The sequence below is a fragment of the Microcebus murinus genome, chromosome 1, assembly GCF_040939455.1.
Source record: "Microcebus murinus isolate Inina chromosome 1, M.murinus_Inina_mat1.0, whole genome shotgun sequence".
NCBI lineage: Eukaryota > Metazoa > Chordata > Mammalia > Primates > Cheirogaleidae > Microcebus > Microcebus murinus.
The window spans coordinates 158,048,693-158,063,448 of NC_134104.1; the positions used below are offsets into that span (position 1 = coordinate 158,048,693).

At 36.9% G+C, this 14,756-nt stretch overlaps 1 protein-coding gene across 5 annotated transcripts in view; it reads right to left on the reverse strand.

Moving 5' to 3' along the window:
- SFMBT1 (Scm like with four mbt domains 1) overlaps positions 1 to 14,756 on the reverse strand; it is a 165,745-nt gene that overhangs the window by 63,832 nt on the left and 87,157 nt on the right. For all 5 annotated transcript variants that reach the window (XM_076008480.1, XM_012771581.3, XM_076008476.1 and 2 more), the window contains one exon: positions 3,669 to 3,763. In XM_076008480.1, coding sequence (XP_075864595.1) covers positions 3,669 to 3,763 — 95 coding nt within the window. The remainder of the gene's footprint in view (positions 1 to 3,668; positions 3,764 to 14,756) is intronic.

Sequence of the window (14,756 nt, forward strand, 5' to 3'; positions counted from 1 at the left end):
ATTTTTGCTATTCTTAATTGAACTTTCAATTAAGTTAACAGATTGTTTAAAATAAGATATTAAGATAACAGGTTGTTCAAGATAATAATAGCAACAAACTATTTGGTGATTATAGCTTATAACTATTACAGCTTATAAATTAATGGATGATAGCAATGTTATAAGGGACATGAAGGAGGAACTGGGAACACTTTTGTATAAGGTGCTTACTTGCACTACCTGTGAAGTGATATAGTGTTACGTGAAAGAGAACCTGGGGGAAAAAAGAGGACTTAGATTAGTTGTAAATGTGTATTGTAAAATCAACGGCAATCACTAAAAAGAATTTTTTAAACAAGTAAAATGATGTGCTAAGAGCACTGTGCTAAGTAAAAATAAAACAGAAAAAAGGGACAAATATTGTATCGTTCCGCTTATGTGAGGTACACAGAAAGTGGAATAGTGGTTACCAGGAACTGGGGGAAGGAAGAAATGGAAAGTTATTGTTTAATGTGTACAGTTTCTGTTTGTGAGATTATAAAAAAAGTTCTGCTGGTGGTTGTATAGCATTGTGAATATACTTAGTGCCATTGGAACTGGATACTTAAAATTAAAATGATAAATTTTATGTATATTTTACTACAATAATTTTTTTTAATTTAGTAGTTGCAGAAAGGATTTCAGTATGCATACTTAATGTAGTCTACTTACCAATAATATTTTACCATTTCATGTGTTGTATAAAGATCTTAAACCATATACTCTGAAATGATCCCTACCATCATATGTGCTATTGTAGTTACATATGCTATAAATACACAATACATTTCTACCATTTTTCCTTCAAAGTTATCTTTTAGAGACATTAAAATTTTTAAAAAATGAACCTTATATCTACCTACTTTTATGCCATTTCCATCATTCTTTGTTGTTCTTTGTGTAGACCCAAGTTTCTGTCTGATATCAAATTCCTTCTGTCGTAAGAACTTCTATTAATATATTTTGCAGTGCTGGTCTCCTAGTAATAAATTTGCTTAATTTTTATTTTCCCTTAAAAAAATAGTTTGTTTCTCCTTTATTTTCAGATGAATTTTTTTTAAAAAACAGATGAAATTTTTGCTGGATATGAAATTCTGGGTTGACAGAATTTTTCTTTCAATGCCTTAAAAATCTTACCCCACTGTATTCTGGGTTATATAATTTCTGAAAAGAATTTTGCTTGTAATTCTTATCTTTGTTCTTCTATCTATAAGGGAACTTTTTTCTTCTAACTGCTTTCAAGATTTTCTTTCTAGTTTTCCGTAGTTTGAACATGATGCATCTGGGTGAGTTTTGTTTGTTTGGTATTTATTGTTTGCATTCTCTGAGCTTCTTGGATCTGTGGTGTGATATCTTTCTTTCCTTTGGAAAATTATCTGCCATCATCTTGTCAAACATCTCTTTCTTATTCTCTCTTTCCTTCTGAGATTCCAATTACAAATACATTAGTCTTTTGATATTATCCCACAACCATTGGGTATTTCAGTTTTGTTTTGTTTTTTTCCTCTTTGTGTTTCAATCTGGGCAATTTCTACTGATCTATCTTCAAATTCACTGATCCTTTCCTCAGCTGTGTCAAGTTAACTGATGAGCCTGTCAAAGGTATTTAACTCTGTTATCACATTTTTCATATTTATTATTTCCATTTCATTTTTCCTAATAGTTTCCATCCCTGCTGCAATTCCTTTTCTGTTCATGCATGTTCTCCACCTATTCTGCTAGAGCCTTTAACCTATTAATCAGTTATTTAAAATCCTCTGATAGTTCCAACATCTGTCATATGAGTCTGGTTCTGCTGACTGCTTTATCTTTGACAGTTGGCTGTTTTTCTCTTGCTTCTTTATGGGCCCTATAATTTTTGGCTGAAAGCCATATATCATGTATAAAACAGCTGAGACTGAAGCAAATAGTATTTATGCCTGGAAATGGGCATCTTTCGTCTTTTCTTAGGCCTTTAGTTCGAGGGAAGAGGTTAATAAGCCAGCCAAGACAGGAGTGGAGCTGGGTTTCGGTTTTGTTGTTGCTATGGTTAGTCATAGTGCACCATAGGCTTCAAGTTCCTCTAGCGTTATATAACATTCAGAATGTAGGCTCATTTTCCAGAAGAGTTTTTTTCCTCAATGTCTGCACCCTCAGATTTAGGTTTTCTCTTTGTGACTGCACCTCAGAGACCATCTCTCTCCATGCTTCTGCCTCCCCTGCAATAGACTACTATTACCCAACACTTTCTAACTTGGTAGAGGGAGACAAACGGGGAGGGGCATTCTCTGAGATTCAGCCTTAGTCTTAGGGTCTGTGTCTCTGAGTCTTTAGGATTGGGAAGGTCTCAGTGATCCTACCTCTTCTTCAACTGTAAGGGATTACTATGCTCTAGCATGTATTCCTGTCCCTCTCCCAAGGACAGAGGGCTTTTTTCCTTCTGTTCTATTCCCTGGGGTGCAAGGGATCTTCACCTTTGCCCTGGAATTAATATAGTTTGTATTCCTTCACCTAAAACCTAAAGTTTTTGTTCTAGAGCATTGAGGTACAGCTTAGTGCCTTTCCCATAGTAGGTGCTACTCCTTGTACCAGAATGCACGAGGAAGGCTTTTTCACTCTGTTTCTTCCTCCCTGCAAATCTAATTTATCTCTAATTCCTTCTTTGACTCCGTTTTCCCTCCTTTCTGTGTTCTAAACTGGATTCTGGCCGGGCGCGGCGGCTCACAGGCTGTAATCATAGCACTCTGGGAGGCCAAGGTGGGCGGATTGCTCCAGGTCAGGAGTTCAAAACCAGCCTGAGCAAGAGCGAGACCCCGTCTCTACTATAAATAGAAAGAAATTAATTGGCCAAGTAATATATATAGAAAAAAATTAGCCAGGCATGGTGGTGCATGCCTGTAGTCCCAGCTACTTGGGAGGCTGAGGCAGGAGGATCACTTGAGCCCAGGAGTTTAATGTTGCTGTGAGCTAGGCTGACGCCACGGCACTCACTCTAGCCTAGGCAACAAGCGAGACTCTGTCTCAAAAAAAAAAAAAAGAAAGAAGAATTATATGTGTTTTAAGAGGAAGTTCAGGGTGGAACAGACTAAAAACTGGGTCTAAGAAAAAAGAATTAAAAACTAGGTGGAGATAGAACGTATTAATAAAATTTGGAATATTTGCTTACTAAAATTATCATATAGGGCCAATATGTTGTCCATTGATAAAGCATTAACCTGGGTTGTTAAGGCATTAAACAGGGCTGCAGAAGCCGCTAATATGACCCAATGTATGACATCCTTATGTTTCTGCTCAATATGAGGGGAGGTAAATATTGTTATTAAAATCACTTTCAATGAGCAAACCAATAAATGCAACAAAGTAAATGTAATAAAGTACAAGAAAATAAATAATTTATGTGAAGTTTTCTTGACAAAAATAAAAGAATATTCATAAAGGGTCAAAAAGACAAGTCCTGCTTTGAGTAGCAGAAAACATACAAAACTGAAAAGAATTTAAGAATATATCAAGTTTTATTAATCAGGTTGGTAGGAGGAAGGAAAAGGAAAAAGCTCTTAAATTCATTCAAGTGCCCCAACTTATTAATAAAATAATTTTAAATTCTCTAATGAAGGTTCATTGATTCAAAAGAAAGGGATATAACCAGTAAAGCAAGAACAGTCATTGCTTACATGTTTAAAAGACCCATAGGGAACTGCTGTGGATCCTGTCTCTTCTAGGTAATCTTCCCAGCTTAATTCCACTTCTTCTACACCAGAGCCAGCATCTGCAATTAAAAACAAAACAAGACAGAAAGAGGTGAATCCCAATTAAACTCAAGGTATAAACATAAACTTAGTAAATCTAACTTACAGAATTTACTTCACAGCAAGTTAAATTGATTTTGTACAAAAGAATTAAGTTTTAAAAAAAATGACAGGTTCCCTAAGTGTACTGATTATCAATGAATCTCAACAGAACAGTAGCTTAACATGCTGTGTCTCTTGCTGAAAAGGTACCCAAATCTGGAGTTCACCCAAATGGATCAAACAAAGCAGCGGGAGTATAAACTATTACAATCACTTTGGACTGAAATTTAGTATTTAATGTCAAACATTTTAGATACTCAGTAGCATTTCAAACTTGAATTTTCAACTTGATTCTAAGTATTCTCCAATTGAGTAAAAGATACTATTAGTCAATATTCTAGTTCAATTCAAAAAATGTATCATTATCCTTGCTTCGCTTGCTCTGTTTTACACCTTATATCCAATCCATAAAAGAATTCTGTAAGCACTATCTTTAAAACATACCCCAAGTCTACTTACTTCCCACCATATCTACTGCTAGTGTCTAAGGCCTAATCACAGTATCTTTCACCTTTCAATTACACTTAAATAAAATCTAAAATCTATGAGAGACTACAAAGGCCCTACATGACTTGACCCCTGGCTACCTACCCTTCCACTTTATCCCTAACCAGACTCTCACTGCTCACCACAATGAGTTTCTTGTCAAATTCTTCTTTAGTTACGCTTTTTCCACAAAGCCTTTGCATTTGCTATTCCCTTAGCTCAAAAATTCACCTCCCAGAATGGATCATTTCACTCAAGTCTCTATTCAAATGTTGCTTGTTCAGAAACGCCTTCCATCAGTACCCATCTAAATGGTGCTCTGCTTCCATTTTCTTCATAGCATTCATTCCTACTTGACAGTGTACCATATGTCTTTTAATCTTCCCTATTAGTTCATAAGCTCCAAGATGACAGAACTTTTGTTTTGGTCACTCCTATATCTCTATCACCTAGACTCTTAAAATACCTGGTAAACAGTAGACATTTAATAAATACTTGTTGAGTGAGCAAAGATTCAAGTACTCCATAATCCAATAACCCCACTTCACATAAACTCCCTAAGAGCAGGGATGGGGGGATATTGTTCACTATTATATCCCTCTGTCCAGAACAATGCTTGGCACATAGCAAGTTCTCAATAAACAGTTGTTGAATGAGTACACCCTAGAGGAACCCATGCTTCACGTGAACACAAAGAGGCAAATATAAGGATGTTCACCAGAGCACTGTTTGTAACAGCAACAGACTGGAAGCCATTAGTAGGAGAATAGAGCAATTATGCTAATCTTTCAATGGAATGTAGTTGAAATGAATGAGCTAGTTAGTACTGACATTAATAAGTCTCAAAAAAACACATCAAGCAGAAAAGGCAAGTACAGAATGAACAGCACAGCTAGATACAATTCAGACTTCAAAACAAAACTTGCAAGAATGTTTATGAATACATGCATATTAATAATAAGAGTATGAAAAGAAAGATGGAAAGAATATACATTAACTTCAACAATGTTATCTTTGAGGATAGGGAGAAGAAAACAGGATTAGAAAGGAAGTATAAAAGAAGCTTAAACTGTATTCTGTTTTATTTTCTTTTAAAAATGGAAACATGTGAAAAGGTGTTCAACATTACTAATCATTGGGGAAATGTAAATCAAAATTACAATAAAATACCACTTCATACACATTAGGATGACTACTATTAAAAAAGCAGAAAATAACAAGTGCTGGTGAGGATGTGGAGAAATTGGAACTCTTGTGCACTGCTTGCTGGTGGGAAAGCAAAATGGTTCAGTCACTGTGGGAAACTATATATCTTCCTCAAAATACCTTTTTAAATTAGCATATGATGCACTAATTGCACTTTTGTATATATGCCCAAAAGAATTGAAAGCAAAGACTCAAACAGGTTATTTGTACACAAGTGTCCTTAGAAGCAATATTCATAGCAGCCAAAAGATAGAAGCAATCCAAGTGTTCATCAACAAAGGAACAGAAGGCCGGGCGCTGTGGCTCACGCCTGTAATCCTAGCTCTTGGGAGGCCGAGGCGGGCGGATTGCTCAAGGTCAGGAGTTCAAAACCAGCCTGAGCAAGAGCAAGACCCGGTCTCTACTATAAATAGAAATAAATTAATTGGCCAACTGATATATATATAAAAAAAAAAAATTAGCCGGGCATGGTGGCGCATGCCTGTAGTCCCAGCTACTCGGGAGGCTGAGGCAGAAGGATCACTCGAGCCCAGGAGTTTGAGGTTGCTGTGAGCTAGGCTGACGCCACGGCACTCACTCTAGCCTGGACAACAAGCGAGACTTTGTCTCAAAAAAAAAAAAAAAAAAAAAAGAACAGAAGAGCAAAATATGATACATATAATATATACAATGGAATATTATTGAGCCTTAAAAAGGAAGGAAATTCTGTCACATGTACAACATAGATGAACTCTAAAGACATTATGCTAAGTGAAATAAGCCAGTCACAGAGTAAGATTGCATTGACATAAGGCACCCAGAGTAGCCAAATCCACAGAGACAGAAAGAAGAATGGCGGTTGCCAGGAACTAAGGAAAGTGAGGAATGGTGAGTTATTGTTTAATGAGTACAGAGTTTCAGTTTGGAAACATAAAGTTCTGAAGATGGATGGTGGTGATGACTGCACAACAATGTGAATGTATTTAATGCCAATGAACTGCACACTTAATAGCTACTGCACTCCATCCTGGACAACATAGTGAGATCTGATCTCTTTAAAAATAAAAAATTTTAGGCCGGGTGCGGTGGCTCACGCCTGTAATCCTAGCACTCTGGGAGGCCGAGGCGGGCGGATTGCTCAAGGTCGGGAGTTCGAAACCAGCCTGAGCGAGACCCCGTCTCTACTAAAAATAGAAAGAAATTAATTGACCAACTAAAAGTATATATACAAAAAAAAAAAAATTAGCCGGGCATGGTGGCACATGCCTGTAGTCCCAGCTACTCGGGAGGCTGAGGCAGGAGGATCGCTCGAGCCCAGGAGTTTGAGGTTGCTGTGAGCTAGGCTGACGCCACGGCACTCACTCTAGCCTGGGCAACAAAAGTGAGACTCTGTCTCAAAAAAATAAATAAAAAATAAATAAATAAAAATAAAAAATTTTAAAAAATAGGTTAAAATGATAAATTTTACATATGAACATTTTACCACATTAAAAAAAAGGAAACAAATATTAGATAACGTCGATATTAATTAAATATTCATGCTAGGTACATGGATGTTTATTATATTCTTTTCCATATGTTTTATGTATTTGAAATTTTTTTTATTAAAAACACAAGGCAACAAAGACTGCTTTGAGAGCATTCTAGAACTACAAGCCAGTAGAAACTCAGTTTCCATTACTAAAACATAACAAGACTGGGCATTCATGGTTCTTATTCTTAGCAAGGACTCTAGTCCCTTAAACAGCATGCTAATTTAAAAATAAAAAATAAACAATAAAAATGATCAATCAACTAAAATCTCTCATACATTAAAAACTACTAAAACTGGGGCCAGGTGCAGTGGCTCAGGCCTGTAATTTCAGCCCTCTGGGAGGCTTGAGGCCAGGAGTTCAAGACCAGCCTTGGCAACATAGTAAGACTCCATCTCTACAAAAAATTTAAAAATAATAATTTAAAAAGTAAAAATAAAAACTACTAATAATGATAGGAAACAAGACTAATTATCTGATAGAATGATGAATGAAATATATAAAAAGAGTCTATCAAAAAGGAAATGAAAGTGATCCTTAAATATACGAAAAGATATGCAAATTTTCTCATTTTAGGAAAAATGCAAACAAAAACTACACTGAAACATCAGATTAGAAAACATTCCAGGCCCGGCGCAGTGGCTCATGCCTGTAATCCTAGCACTCTGGGAGGCCGAGGCGGGAGGATTGCTCAAGGTCAGGAGTTCGAAACCAGCCTGAGCAAGAGCGAGACCCCGTCTCTACTATAAATAGAAAGAAATTAATTGGCCAACTGATATATATATAAAAAATTAGCCGGGCATGGTGGCGCATGCCTGTAGTCCCAGCTACCCGGGAGGCTGAGGCAGAAGGATCACTGGAGCCCAGGAGTTTGAGGTTGCTGTGAGCTAGACGCCACGGCACTCACTCTAGCCTGGGCAACAAAGCGAGACTCTGTCTTATATAAAAAAAAAAAAAAAAAAAAAAAAAGAAAGAAAGAAAGAAAGAAAGAAAAGAAAGAAAAGAAAGAAAGAAAGAAAGAAAGAAAGAAAGAAAGAAAGAAAGAAAGAAAGAAAGAAAGAAAGAAAGAAAGAAAGAAAGAAAGAAAACATTCCAAAGTTTGACAACATACTGTATGGTGAGGCTATAATTAAACAGTTAAAGCATAATGATACAACCTCTGTGGAAGAAAACTTGGCAATTATCTAGCAAAATTACATATGTATTTACTTTTTTTTTTTTTTAGACAGAGTCTCGCTCTGTTGGCAGGGCTAGAGTGCCGTGACGTCAGCCTAGCTCACAGCAACCTCAAACTCCTGGGCTCAAGCGATCCGCCTACCTCAGCCTCCCAAGTAGCTGGGACTACAGGCATGTGCCACCATGTCCAGCTAATTCCTTCTATACATTTTTATTTTGCCAATTAATTTCTTTCTATTTTTAGTAGAGACGGGGTCTCACTCTTGCTCAGGCTGGTTTCGAAGTCCTGACCTTGAGCAATTCTCTTGTCTCAGCCTCCCAGAGTGCTAGGATTATAGGCCTGAGCCATTGCGCCCAGCCATGTATTTACTTTTTGATGCAGCAATCCCACTCCTAGGAATCTATATCAAAGATAATGCTGGCAAAAATACTAAAAGATATATGTACAAAGCTATTCTTTGAGCACTACTTGTAATACCAAGACTGGAAATAACTCCCATGCCCATCAATAAGGAAATGGTTGAATAAATATGGCATGCACATCCAGTACTACACACAGCTGTAAAGAGCAATAAGAACAACCTCTACATACTAATGTGGAATAATCTACAAAATATATTGCTAAGTGAAACCACACTACAGAGCAGTTTTTTTTGTATCACTATTTTTTGTATAAGATGAGAGAGATAATAGGATATATGTACATACTCACAGAAAAAAATGATAGGCCAGGCACAATGGCTCACACCTGTAATCCTAGTACTCTGGGAGACCAAGGTGGGAGGATTGCTTGAGCTCAGGAGGTTAAGACCAACCTGAGCAAGAGCAAGACCCTGTCTCTACTAAAATGAGAAAAACTTAGCCAGGCATGGTGTCACATGCCTATAGACCCAGCTACCCAGAAGTCTGAGGCAAGAGAATTGCTTGAGCCCAGTTTTGAGGTTGCAGTGAGCTACGATGATGCCATGGCACTCTAACATGGGCAAGAGTGAGATTATTGCCTCAAAAAAAATTAATATTTTTTAAAATTAACAACAGAAAAAAGTTTAAAAGTATTAAAATTGGTTATGTATATGGAGGAGAACTAGTATCAGTTTGAAAGTAGGAATCTTATGATGTGGGAAGTATGTAGATACTTTATACAATTTATAAACAACTAAATAGAAAGAAAACAATCCAAAAATTGTAAAGAAGCTAAAACATATGAGCCTAACTGTTGGTGGCAAAACCACAAAGAAGAGTCCTTTAAATCATTTTAAAATTCAATACTCTGGGCCAGGCATGGTGGCAGCACTTTGGGAGGCCAAGGCAAGAGGATTGCTTGAGGCCAGGAGTGCGAGACCAGAGTGGGCAACACAGCGAGACCCTATCTTTACAAAAAAATTTTTTTTCATTAGTTGGCATGATGGTACCTGTGGTCCTACCTACTTAAGAGGCAGGAGGATTGCCTGAGCCCAGAATTTGGAGCTTACAGTGAGCTATGATCACATCAATGTGTTCCAGCCTGGCCAGGTGCGGTGGCTCACGCCTGTAATCCTAGCACTCTGGGAGGCCAAGGCGGGTGGATTCCTTGAGGTCAGGAGTTCGAGACCAGCCTGAGCAAGAGCGAGATCCCATCTCTACTATAAATAGAAAGAAGTTAACTGGCCAACTAATATATATAGAAAAAATTAGCTGGGCACAGTGGCACATGCCTGTAGTCCCAGCTACTTGGGAGGCTGAGGCAATAGGATTGCTTGAGCCCAGGAGTTTGAGGTTGCTGTGAGCTAGGCTGACACCATGGCACTCACTCTAGCCTGGGCAACAAAGCAAGACTGTGTCTCAAAAAACAAACAAACAAAATGTGTTCCAGCTTGGGTGACAGACTGAGATCCCGTATGATACTGATATTTGGAATGTTGGTATTGTTATTTTGAAACAATTGTAGGATTTTCATAGGATAAAAACAAATAAGGGCCGGGCGCGGTGGCTCACGCCTGTAATCCTAGCACTTTGGGAGGCCGAGGCGGGCGGATCGCTCAAGGTCAGGAGTTCGAAACCAGCCTGAGCGAGACCCCGTCTCTACCAAAAATAGAAAGAAATTAATTGACCAACTAAAATATATATATACAAAAAATTAGCCGGGCATGGTGGCGCATGCCTGTAGTCCCAGCTACTCGGGAGGCTGAGGCAGTAGGATCGCTGAGCCCAGGAGATTGAGGTTGCTGTGAGCCAGGCTGACGCCACGGCACTCACTCTAGCCTGGGCAACAAAGTGAGACTCTGTCTCAAAAAAAAAAAAAAAAAAAAAAAAAAAACAAATAAGTAATGATAATAACATCATTTGGGAACAAGACATTTCCAAAAGAGATGAGATACAAGCATAAAATCAAAACGTAAAAACCCTGTAATTTTTTTTTTGAAACAGGTCTCACTATGTTGCCCAGGCTAGCTAGCCTCAAGCTATCCTTCAGTTTCAGCCTCTGGATAACTGGGACTATAGGTATACACTACCATACCGGGCTAAAATCCTATAGTTTTAAATTAAAATTGTAAATATCAGTATGAAATCATGATTTTCTTTTCCCTTCAAAAGATATGTATTTTCTAGCCATGTCTATGAGTAAGGTCTAGAAGAAATGACAACCTAGTATCAATGAGCACTCCAGCACCCAGACTGTGGTCTCTATATATCATAAGTACTTTTTTAAAAAAAGCTGGGGAGCTCTTCAGAGAAATGGCAGATTCCAATTTTGGGGCAGAATACATGTAACAGGTACCTGGGAATCTTATTGTGTCAGAAAGCAAGGACTAAACATACCAAAAATAAAAGACAACACATGAACTAATCTGAAAGAACTCTCACTGCTCTAGAATGCTCAATTTGATCATCAAATTAATGATGACTGCAATGGATTCAAGCCCATCAAATATATATATATATATGCATATATATTTGTAAATACATGAGTTAATAATAATATTCCAAACAAAAGAAACATCAACTTCTGAAATGACAGAGTAAATACCTTACTGAACCCACTCTCCCATAAAGGCAGCAAAAATGCTGGCTAAACAGTGAAAATCAGGGCTGGGTGTGGTGGCTCACGCCTATAATCCTAGCACTCTGGGAAGCCGAGGAAGGCAGATCATTTGAGCTCAGGAGTTCGAGATCAGCCTGAGCAAGAGAGAGACCCCGTCTCTACCAAAAAAGGAAAAAATAGCCGGGCATGGTGGCACATGCCTGTAGTCCCAGCTACTCGGGAGGCTGAGGCAGAAGGATCGCTTGAGCCCAGGAGTTTGAGGTTGCTGTGAGCTAGGCTGACGCCATGGCACTCTAGCCCAGGCAACAGAGCGAGACTCTGTCTTAAAACAAAACAAAATTAAAAAAAGCAATGAAAATCAACTATTTCAAAATTCTGACATTAACCAAATACACAATCTAAAAAGCATCTATTCAAGATAAGCTATTGAGCCTTGGTTAGAACAGTATGGTGTGGCATTTTAAATTGGAGCTATTCCCTTATCTCTACCCTCTCCAGCTCAAAAAGAAAATTTTAGAATTGAAAAAATAAATAACCAAATTAAAAGAGAAACCTCTATGGATAAGCTCAATAGCAGAATGAAGCAAACAGAGGAAAAAATGAGTAAAATTGAAGACAGAACTATAGAAAACACCTATTCCAGAAAACAGATCGAGGGGTAGGTGCAGTGGCCCATGACTATAATCCCAGCACTTTGGGAGGCCCAGGTGGGAGCACTGCTTGAGGCCAGGAGTTCCAGATCAGCCTGGGCAACACAGCAAGATCCTGTCTCTATAAAAAAACTTTTTTTAAAATTTAGCCAGGCAATGTGGCACACATCTGTAGTCCTAGCTACTTGGGAGGCTGAGGCAGAAGGATCACTTCAGCCCAGGTGTTCGAAGTTACAAGGAGCTATGATTGCACCACTGCACTCTAGCCTAAGGGACAGAGAGAGATCCTATCTCAATAAAGAAAAACGGGAGAAAAAAAGTGAAACAAATGAAAAGAGCCTTATGGACCTGTAGAACATTAGTTTCATCAAAGTTCTAGAAGAAGAGGCAAAAAGGGCAGGGCTAAAAAATTATTTGAAAAAATAATGACTAAAAATTTTCCAAACTTAGCAAAGGACATAAGCCTATAGACTCAAGAAGCTGAGAAAACTCCAAACAAGACAGACCCAAGGAAATCCATGCGAAGATATACACTACAGTCAAACTTCTGAAAACTAAAGACAAAGGGGGGGAAAAAAACCTTGAAATTAACAAGAGAGAAACATCTCTTTTAAAGAGGGGAGTGGGGAGTTGGAGAGTGTCCAACGACAGCAGATTAGAAACCATGGAGGCCAGAAGAAAGTAGCACAATATTTTTCAAGAGCTGAAAGAATGAACTTGCAGCCCAGAATTCTATATCCAGCAAAAACATCCTTCAATAAAGAATGGGGAAATTGACACATTCTCTGATCAAAGGAAATTAAGAAAATGTGTCACTAGTAGACCTACCCTAAAAAAAATAACTAAAAGAGATTCTCTAAATAGAAATAACAAAAAAAGAACTCTTGGAAATTAGGGAAGAATAAATGACAAAAGAAGTAGTAGTAAAAATATTGAAGAATATAATGTATTTTCCTTCTTTTAAGTTTCCTTAATTATATATGACAGTTTAAGCAAAAATTTTAATAATCATGTGGTTATCCAAGTATATAGAGAAAATATTTAAGATATATTTTAAAATATTTAAATAATATTTTAAAAATAAAAATATTTAAAATTATAAATAACAGAGGGTAAAGGGATGTGAACGTAGGTACGATTTCTATGCTTCACTCAAAAGTAACAAAATAATGATTGTGGTAAGTTATGTATATATAATGTAATACCTAAAGCAACAACTAATAAGCTATACAAAGTGATACATTCAAAAACACTATAGACAAATCAAAATGGAATTCTTAAAAAATGTTCAAGTTATCCACAGGAAAGTAGTGGGAAAAAACAGAAAATAGATAAAAGGGCAAACTTGAACCCTAACATATCAATAATTACATTAAGTGTAAATGGTATAAATACACCAATTTTTAAAATGACTATATGCTGTTATAAGAAACTTACTTCAACTGTAACAATACAGCCATGTTCAAAATTAAAGGAAGAAAAAGATGTACCATGCAAATATTAATCAAAGAAATCAGGAATTGGTAAATCAACACAGACAGAAAACAGATCAATTACTTCTAGAGCCTGGGTGAAACAGGAAACCACTGCTAATGGTTTATTTTGGGGGGTAATGATGGTCTGGAATTAGATAGCCGTGATGGTTGCAAAACTTTGTGACTATAACATACTAAAAACCATTAAATTATGCACTCAAAAAGGGTGGATTTTATGGTATTGAATTATAGCTCAGAAAAATTACACTTCAATAAAGTTGTTTTTGAAAAAACAAAACCCCAACAGTAAAAATAAACTTTATTAATTAAAAACAAACCAATTAATAATGAGCCAAAGACATGAAGAGGTATTTCATCAAGGAGGATGTACAGATGCCAAGTAGGCATATGTAAAGATATTAAACATCACTAGCCATTAGGGAAATGCAAATTAAGGCCATGATGAGTTGTCACTACACTCCTATCAGAAAGGCTTAAATAAAAATAATGACAATACCAAATGAGAGTAAGGATGTGGAGAAACTAAATCTTTCATACATTGTTGGTGAGAATGTAAAATGGTACAGCCACTCTGGAAAGTAACTTTCCAGTTTCTTTACTAAACATAATCTAGCAATCATGCTCCTGGGCACTTAACCCGCAAAAATAAATTGTTTATAGCAACTTACTTATAATAGCCAAAAACTGAAGATGGAGATAACCAAAATGTACTACAACAGGTGAACAGTTAAGTAAACTGTAATATATCCACGGAATACCATTCAGCAATAAAAAGGAACAAACTATCAATATACACAAGAACTTGGATGGATCTCAAGGGCATTATTTTGAGTGGAAAAACCCAGTATCAAAAAGTCATATAATGTGTGATTCTATTTATATAAAATTCTTTAAATGACAAAACTACAGAGAGAGAGAACAGACTAATAGTTTCCGGTGGTTAGGGAAGGTAAGAAAAGAGAGACAGGTGTAGGAGCTCTTTGTAGTGATGGAATAGTTCTGTATCTTGACTGAGGTTGTGGTTATAGGAATCTACACATCTGACAAAATGACAGAACTACACACAGTTTATAACAATATCAACTTCCTGGATTTTCTAATGTATAAAAGTTATATGAGATGTAACTAATAGGAGAAACTTGGTGAAGAGAATATAGGACCTGCTAGTAAGTACCTACCATCTTTGCAACTTTCTTTGAATCCATAATTATTTCAAAATAATTAGAAAGTAACTATCAAAATTTAAATGTTAAAGTCTGTTCATAATTGTTATTTATTTCTTCAGCAAACATTATTAGTAGCCCCTAGCACCAGGTTCTTTGCTAGGTGCAGGAGATGGCAATAAAAAACCACTCAAAACTTCA